Source organism: Fukomys damarensis, unplaced genomic scaffold (genome assembly GCF_012274545.1).
Source record: "Fukomys damarensis isolate Sample0158 unplaced genomic scaffold, DMR_v1.0_HiC HiC_scaffold_36, whole genome shotgun sequence".
NCBI classification, from domain to species: Eukaryota; Metazoa; Chordata; class Mammalia; order Rodentia; family Bathyergidae; genus Fukomys; species Fukomys damarensis.
In genome coordinates, this window is record NW_022900948.1 from 12357281 (window position 1) to 12365766 (window position 8486).

The window sequence follows — 8486 nt, forward strand, 5'->3', positions numbered from 1 at the left end:
ATCTCTGTCAGGGTGAGAGTGGGTGGCTGTGGCAATGCTCAGCAGTAGCAGAGCGAGAGTGACACTTGTGACTATATTCGTGTCCTGTGTCCTAATGTAGACTATGTGGGAGTATAGCAGTTTGTATATTGATAGCCAATGGCACTGACTTAACTCTTAGCCTGCACCATAGACAGACCAGTTCCCAACACCCATGGCTTCCTCTTCTTTTGCCCAAGAGTTCACGAGGCCTGGAGGTGTAGCTCAGTGTGTGTGTGTGTGTATACGTGTGTAAGACCCCAGAAAAGAGGTCTACTGCTCCTTATTTGCTGTCCCCCTGACTCAGTTCCCTTGTATAGTAATTCTTTTTCTCTCCCTATGACTATCTTCCTGGGGATATTTCTCCTGAGTACCTGTGTGTATCTGTCTTGTCTTCTCTTCTCATGCTTTTCTTTCTTTTTTGAAACAGGGTCTTGCTATGTAGCCCAGGCTGGCCTCGAACTCTCTGCGATCTTCCTGCCTCAACCTCCTGAGGGCAAGGATTACAGGCATGTATCACCACACCCAGTTGTATCTGCTTTCTAGTGCTGTCATGCTGTCTGTGTCTCTGTACTATACCTGACTACCTGTTTACCCTGTTTGGGTACCTGGGGTCTTGTAATAGTGCTGAGATGCTGATCTGACATTGCAGATGAGCCTTAAACCATAAAGAGCATTTGCCTTTAGGGAATGCTGTGACACCTGCCCCCCCATCAGACTCTGTGTCTATATGAAACTGAGTATACAGTTCTGTATAAATATGTCTGGGTCCAGGTGAGGGTTCTGAGTGTGTCGGTGTAACTGTATCTGAGAGTGGTAGTCTGAGGCTAAGTTGTGTACCTGGCACCAAGGGACCAAAGGCATTTCCTGGTGCTGGGGCCCAAAGGGTGGAGGGGGAGGTAAGAAATGGCTGGAGCTTCCAGTGGTGGGGGGAGTGTGGGGGGACTATACTCAGGCTTTTCCTAATATTCCCTAGCCTGGGGCTTCTCTTAACCTTAGAAACAGGCAGCTGGGCTCTAGGGCAACATTTGCAGGGGAGTGGAAAAGTAGGCGCACAAGTTTGTATCTGATTTTTTGTTTGATTGTGTCATGTGTGTTTAATGGAGTGTCCTTTTGTTAACTGTACCTAGTGAGTCCATGCACGAATGTGACTGTGCGAGGCTAACACAGGGAATCTCTCACTGACAGGGACATTAGCATAAGCAACCCTCTTTTCCCTCTTGCCCGCTCTGACCATATCTTTGGCTTTCTTTCTTCCGTGAGGGGAGCCTCTTCCCTTCCCAGGGCCTCGGGTGGGAAAGGAGGAGGGAGAAAGAAGGAGGGGATGGGGAAGGAGGAGAAGGAAGGCCAAAGGGGCCTGGTTAAGGGTGGCTGAGCTCCAGGGCCCAGAGGGGGTGGGGCTGAGAAGTAAGAAGGGATGGTTCCAGGGTCCCAGAACTGAGTGGAGCAGGAGCCGGTGCTGTAGCTGGTAGGAGGAAGTGTTGGAGCCATGGACACTCAGCCACTGAGATCAACAAGGTAGGGTGGGGCCAAACAGGGTAATGGGGCTGGGAGCCAGGGTGAGCCAGGAAACCTAGATAGACATCCAGACATGTGGAGACCCCTGCTGTGGTCTAGGTCTGCTCTGGAGGGGCTGTGCTCTTCCTCTCCTGGCATTCTCACCCAGGGCTCACCCCATCTGAGCCTTCTCCGCTGCCTCCTCCTTCATACCTCCAAGCCAGAATTCTAGCTCCTACCCACCCCCCACTGTTAGTTCCTTCTCAGACTTTGGTTTCCACTGCTCCCAGCTCAGCCTTCTCCTTATTGAGCCCCTGGCACCTCCTGGTCCTGATCACTGAGTGATTTTTTTTTCTCTTGGTGCTGTGGCCCCCATACCAGGCCTGGGTCCCTGCAGGCTCCTGGCTCCCCTCTCCTCTCCGCCACTCTGTCTCCATCTCCATCTCCTGGCTCCTTGCCTGCCCCCAACTTCTAGCAGCAGCCAAGGCATCTGGATCTGCTTAACTCTGTAGCCCCAGTCTGCTCCCTAGCCCCATCCAGCTGTACAGGCACGATGCCAACAAAGATTTTAAGCCAGGCTCAGCTGAGTGGCCCAAGTAGCCAATGCAAGGAGCCAGGTCCAGACCCAGGCCAGAGGCTTGGCAGGAGGAGCAGTACTGGGCCTCATGGTGGGATTACAGGGTGGGTTTAAACTCACCGTGGTGACCTCCTCCCCAGGGTGATAAGGTTTGTGCTAGGTTAGTCAGAGGTGGTGATTAGCTGTGGACAGGTGGGGTGAATGCCAGAATTTCCAGCAGCTGGATTGGAAGGGTTAATGGGAGTGGCTGAGCCAGTGCCAGCCCTTGGTGCCAGGGGTGGGCGCCAAGGGCAGTGGAGGGGGTGGTTGCTGACACTGTTACTTGCCTCCGGCTTTTGTTCTGGGCCCTAATCCCAAGACTGAGATGGAGGATGTGAGAGTGTGTGCGTGTGTGCGCACGTGCGTACCAGTGTGCACAACACTGAATATATGGTGGGAAAAGGGCCCTCAGGTCAGATCCCCAGATGATTTCTGATAGCATTACTTCACTCAGTGCCTCATTGTTTCTCCTAGGAAGTCCGGTTTTGGAGAGGGGGAGCCAGGCTTTAGCCTTCTATCTCGGGATGGGGGACCCTTGACCATGCCTCTCTTCCCATAGGGGACCCCTGAACCTGCCTCTCTCCCCACAGATGAGCAGCAGCTGTTCAAGGCTGAGCAGGGTCCTGGTGGCCATAGCTACAGCCCTGGTTTCTGCTTCCTCTCCCTGCCCCCAGGGCTGGGGCCCTCCAGGTGAGAAAAACAAACACCCTCTTGACCCTCAATTTAGGCTTGGGATTTGCCACAGTCGCTGTGGCCCCTTCTCATGCCTAAATGCAGCCTCCCTTTCCCCTTATTCCCTGACAGACTTTCTCTACCCTGTCCTCTGATCTGTCTCCAAATTATAACCCGATAAGCCTTCCCAGGGTTTAATAGTCTGCTCCTTACCCTGTCTGTCACTGTTACAAAGTGGGGGGGTACACAAAAAAAGAGCCTTATCTCAGGAGTACCCTCCACAGGAGTCCAGTATGGGCAGCCTGGCAGGCCGGTGATGCTGTGTTGCCCAGGAGTGAGTGCTGGGTAAGTGCCTCACCTACTTTTTGACACAGCCCATCTTCAAGTACCCTCCTGCCTTTGCCCCTTCTGATTGTAATCCTTACCTCTCTAGCCTAACCCACAGACAATCCCTGTTAAACAGAAAATTCAACCATTGTGCATTGAGCACCTGTAAGTGCCTGGCCCATTGTCAGCTCTAGAATATAGCACAAGCCATGCAACATGTCTGCTCTCAGTGTTTATATACTACTGGAGAAGATAGAAAATAAACGAATAAGAATCTTGCTAGATAGTAATGCTTACAGGACAGAAAATCCTGAGGTTGTGATGTTGAGGAGGATGGTTACATTTTATTTACAATCAGGGAAGGTATTTCTGAGGACGTGACATTACAGCTGATTTCTGAAGGTCAGCAAGGTTTTGTAATAGTATAAACGCTCCTCGGTGGGAACGGACTAGGTACTCCCCCAACCCTTTCCCTGCGCCTCCCTCCCTCCTTCTCCTTCTTCTTTGATAGGTCTTGCTATATAGACCAGGCTGGCCTTGAACCCAGGCTGGCCTTTAAGTCACAATCCTCCTGCCTCAGCCTCCGGAGTGTGGAGATTACAAGTGTGAATCAGTACTTCTGGAAAACAGAAACTAGAGCAGTGTGGACAGAGTGCATTTGGTGAGGAAAGGTAGTAGCTGATGAAGGACAAGAAAGGCTAGATTGCAAAGAGCTTTTTAGCCAGTGATTTGGATTTTTATATCCAGTGCAGTTAGAAGCCTAAGGAAAACAGTGGCATGGTCTAACCTATACTTATTTTTTAATTATTATTATTTTTTGTACTGGGGACCAAACTCAAGCCCTTGCGCTTGAGAGGCAGGTGGTGGCACCACTGAGCTACATCCCCAGCCCCTACTTTAAATCTTTTCTGTCAGTCATTACTTCATCTCACCTCCAGGACCCCTGTGAACTGGTTTCGGGACAGGGAGTCAAGACTGCTCCAGGGACCTGATTCTGGGCTGGGGAATAATCTGGTCCTGGCCCAGGCACACTCTACTGATGAGGGCATCTACATCTGCCGGACCCTGGATGGTGAACTTCAAGGCATAGTGACTCTAAAGCTGGGCTGTGAGTTAAGGATGGTGGCAGTTATGAGATATGGGGTTCCTGAGAGAGTCCCTTTGGGACGGGGAGGAGGTGAGGACTGCTCAGTCTCTAGCTACACTCTGCCACTAGATCCCCCAGCCCGTCCGGTGGTCTCCTGCCAGTCATCTAACTATGAGAACATCTCCTGCACTTGGAGTCCCAGCCAAGTCAGTGGTTTACCCACCTGCTACCTCACCTCCTACAGGTATGTTGTCCTTTGCATTTGGGTGTGGCCAAGTGATGATGGTATGGGAGCAGAACGGGAGGTTCTGCCTCAGAGAGGGCAGAGGGTCCTCTTTTCTTTCCTGACCTCAGATGGCCCCCTCCCCACCAGGATGAAGATGTTGCCAGGAATTGATCAGGAAAGGTAGGACTTGAGGGAGAGGATGGGGGCTCTAGCTTGTGTCCCCTAACAGGCATTTCCAAAGCCCAAGGCTAAATTCTTCCTCCTAGGGCGAATCTGTCTGCATGGAAGCCATGCCCACAGGACCCCCTAGGGAATCCACGCTGTGTTATCTATTGGGCAGAGTTCTGGAGCCAGTACCAGATGAATGTCACTGAAGTGAACCCACTGGGTGCTAGCACATGCCTGCTGGATATAAGATTTTGGGATATATGTGAGTACCTACTGCTAGTCTTCCCCCAGATCCCCACTGTGGAGACCCCAGACAGACTCAGCGCCACCCCATTCAGCTCCCAAATGATTTCCTGGAGTATAGATTTCACTTACAGGCTAAGAAGTCAAAGGGATGGGAGACTCGAGGCTGCTGTCCTTACCGCAAGGCCCTTCTTGGTTGCCTAGCCTGAGGGCTGACTCTGTGCTTTTAGGGACTGTGCTTTATCTAGGAAACGGAATCTCCCAAATTGCCCGCCTAAGGGAAGCCCCTGCTAGCCACTCCTTCCCTTGACCTGTGTGTGGGAAGGAAGAACTAAATTTGGGTGGAGTGGGGTGTGGTGGCCCAAGCCTTTAATCTGAGCTGTTTGGGAGTCTAAGGCAGAAGGATCACAAGTTATGTCCAGTTTGGAAAATTTAACAGGACCCTGTCTCAGAATAAAACAAAAAGGGCTGGGAGCTGGGTATGGTGGTGCATGTGTGCAGTTCCAGCACTAGAGAGGCTGAGGCAAGAGGATTGCCATAAGTTTGAGGCCAACCTAAACTACATAGTGAGACCCTGTCTCAAAAAAAACAAAAACTGGGCCTCCGGATATAGCTTAGTAGTAGAGCACTTGCTTCACATGTATGAGGCAGCCCTTGGTTCACTCCCAGTACCATAAAACAAAGCAAAAACAAAACACCTCAGCTGGAATTTGGGCCACTTTGTCTTAAAAAAAAAAAAAGTCTTTTATTCATGGAACATTTCAAAAGACTATCCCCAATCGCAGCTTATTTTACTTGATTTTCACTTTTCTTTTTTGGTAAGGAGAATCAAACTCAGGGCCTCGTGTTAGCCAGGCAGACGCTCTGCTGCTGAGCTACATCCCTGGCCCACAGCTTATTTTGTAATAAGTATGACAGAACCTAATCGTCAATCAAGTTTAAGCTTTCCCTACCCTACATGGAAGCACTTGACTATGGTGCCTTTAAGTAACACCTTGGGAAGTGGTGGGGAAGGGATGGGTAATCATTGCCTACCCTGATTTTGTATCTGGCTGTCCTAGTGCGCCCTGACCCACCTGAGGGGCTGCGGGTGGAGTCGGTACCTGGTTACCCGCAACGCCTGCATGCTACCTGGACATACCCCACCTCTTGGCCCCAAAAGCCACACTTCACGCTCAAGTTCCGACTGCAGTACCGTCCAGCACAGCATCCGGCCTGGTCCACGGTACGCTCTTGGGTGTGTTACAACCTCAGGCTGTGGGTCCTGTCTCTGGTTGTGTGAGCCTGGGTGTTCTGCATAGCTTTCAGGCACTGGCGGTCCCCTGAAGACCTGATGCTTCCTGTGGGCCAAGCTTTGGGTTTTTTGCTGATTTGCAGGGCTGTCCCATCCCAACTACAGTGCGATGTAAACCCATCGGTGGGAAGACAGAATGTCTCTTAAAAAGTAACTTTTCTAGGAGAAGGAGTGCTTTTCACCCGAAGACACACCCTCTTACACAGTCTCATACTCAGCCAAGGATAGTAGTGAATTTCCCCCCTGGAGATTTCAGAGATTGGCTGGTATTGGATTTGGGGAGCAGCAGCAGTGGTGGCAGATCATAATCCAAATTTAGTGCTGGCTCCCTTCCAGGCACTGTGCTACATATTTTATCTTCATTATCTTGTTCAGGTATATTCACCCCTATTTTACAAATGAAGAAACTGAGGCACAGAGGCCCAAAGTCCACTTAGTAAGTGGTTTAGCAAAGATTTGACCCAGACTAATGCGACAGCTCCTCCAAGTAATCACACTGCTCTCTTAGTAACTTTCCTTGTTGTGAGACACAATGCCTGGCTTACAGAGGTTTATTTAGGCTTATAGTTGCTGAAGTTTCAGTCCATAGTTGACTGGCTTCTAGGCAGAAACGGCTTGGCATAGGGGCACAGCAGAGGAACGCGGCTCATGTCATGGCAGTCAGGAAGCAGAGAGAGAGAAGGGAGGAACTGAAGAGGGAGATCTATCCTTTTCAGGCCAATCCTCCAGTGACCCACCTCTTCTGACCAGCCCTTACCTCGTGATAGCAAGTTAGCCATAGTGCCCACCTCTCACACACAGGAGGCTTCTGGGAAACACCCCAGATCTAATCTAGTAGTAACTGCCATCTTTCAGCTGGGAGTGGTGGTACATGCCTGTAATTCTAGCACTCAGGAGGCAGAGGCAGGAGGAACTCCATGAATTTGAGGCCAGCCTGAACTCCATAGTGAGACCCAGTCTAAAAACAAACAAGCAAACAAACTAAACTACCATCTTCTGAATACCAGGTATAGATCCTACATCAGCCACCCACTTGTAAGGACGAGACTCTCCTTTGTGCTGAGGTGGGATGGCACTGGGAAGAAGGGAAACTCTTTCCAGACTGTGTGGGTAGGCTTTGTGCTTACGCCTTGAATAATACAACAAGGAACCATCCTCTCACCCCCAGGTGGAGCCCATTGACTTGGAGGAGTTGATCACAGATGCCGTGGCTGGGTTGCCTCATGAGGTGCGGGTCAGTGCCAGGGACTTTCTGGATGCAGGCACCTGGAGCGCCTGGAGCCCAGTGGTCTTGGGAACTCCTGGCACTGGTAAGAAAGGAGCCCAAGAAAAGAGCAGAGTCCCCACCCAGATACCTAGATCAGTTTGCTGAAGGCAGCCAGGTAGCACATGCCTCACTTATGCAGGTGCCACCATTGATCTCCCAGGCCTCAGCCTTGGTGGTCTGTAGTTGTGCTCTGGCTTCAGCCCTGACTGCTCTACTTCTATAAGCCACGTCTCCAGAGGGCAGCCCAGAGTCTTTCAGGCTCCATCTCTGAGATCCCTGCCTCCATCTCAGGCCTTGGCCCCAACCTTCTTGTAAATGGACTCGTCTTAGGCCTCACCTTCCTCAGAGTCCTTAACAAACGAGATTCCTGATGCAGGCAAAATACACACACAGCTGGTGGACAGCATGGCTCCTTCAAGGCCTTCTCTACAGCCAGACTTGTGGCCACTGGGTGAGTTTGTGTAGATGGCAAAGGCTGTTGAGGATTGACGGTCTCTGAGAGAAGGGGCACAATGTAGGTCGGGCTCACTCTCACAGTGGCATGTGGCCATCCCTCTCAGATCACAGGGGCCCTCTGGGGCAGATGGCTGTGTTACTGTCTTTGGGAGTCTTCTCTTTCCTGGGACTGACAGCTGGGGCTCTCACACTGGTGTTCTGGTAAGTGACTGCCCTTGGTCTCTCAGATCCCCACAGAAACCACATCCATTTTACCCCTCATGATTTCCCACTGACTTTCCAGTAATCTTATTCTGAACTCTGTCTCTCCATCCTGATCCCCCACATCCCACTTTCATGATTCTCACTGATTCCTGACCTTCCACTAATAAAAATGTTGGAGCCAGGTGTGGTAAATGCATACCTGTGACCCTAGCACTCTGGTAGGGTGAGGCAGGAGGGTCACAAGTCTGAGCCCAGCCCAGGCAATTTAATGACATAGACCCTGTCTCAAAATTAGAAATTAAAAAAGTGGAGCTGAGGGCTGGGGGTTTAGCTCAGTGGTTCTGCTGCCTGCCTCACAAGTGCAAGGTCCCAAGTTTGATCCCTGGTACCAAAAAAAAAAAAAAAAAAAAA

General features: G+C 50.9%; 1 protein-coding gene across 4 annotated transcripts in view; it reads left to right on the forward strand.

Annotated features, from left to right (window-relative positions):
* Window positions 1-487: 487 nt before the first annotated feature.
* Il11ra (interleukin 11 receptor subunit alpha) overlaps window positions 488-8486 on the forward strand; it is a 9588-nt gene continuing 1589 nt past the window's right edge. Inside the window, exons 1-11 of one of the 4 annotated variants that reach the window (XM_010619268.2) lie at window positions 488-527; window positions 2722-2821; window positions 3088-3148; window positions 4069-4238; window positions 4347-4461; window positions 4591-4623; window positions 4710-4873; window positions 5916-6079; window positions 7317-7458; window positions 7792-7866; window positions 7976-8072. In XM_010619268.2, the coding sequence (XP_010617570.1) occupies window positions 2722-2821; window positions 3088-3148; window positions 4069-4238; window positions 4347-4461; window positions 4591-4623; window positions 4710-4873; window positions 5916-6079; window positions 7317-7458; window positions 7792-7866; window positions 7976-8072 (1121 nt within the window). In that variant the 5' untranslated portion in view covers window positions 488-527. Of the gene's footprint in view, window positions 528-1001; window positions 1537-2721; window positions 2822-3087; window positions 3149-4068; window positions 4239-4346; window positions 4462-4590; window positions 4624-4709; window positions 4874-5915; window positions 6080-7316; window positions 7459-7745; window positions 7867-7975; window positions 8073-8486 lie in introns of those variants that run through there. The other 3 variants (XM_019206791.2, XM_010619269.3, XM_010619271.2) reach the window with 3 other exon arrangements.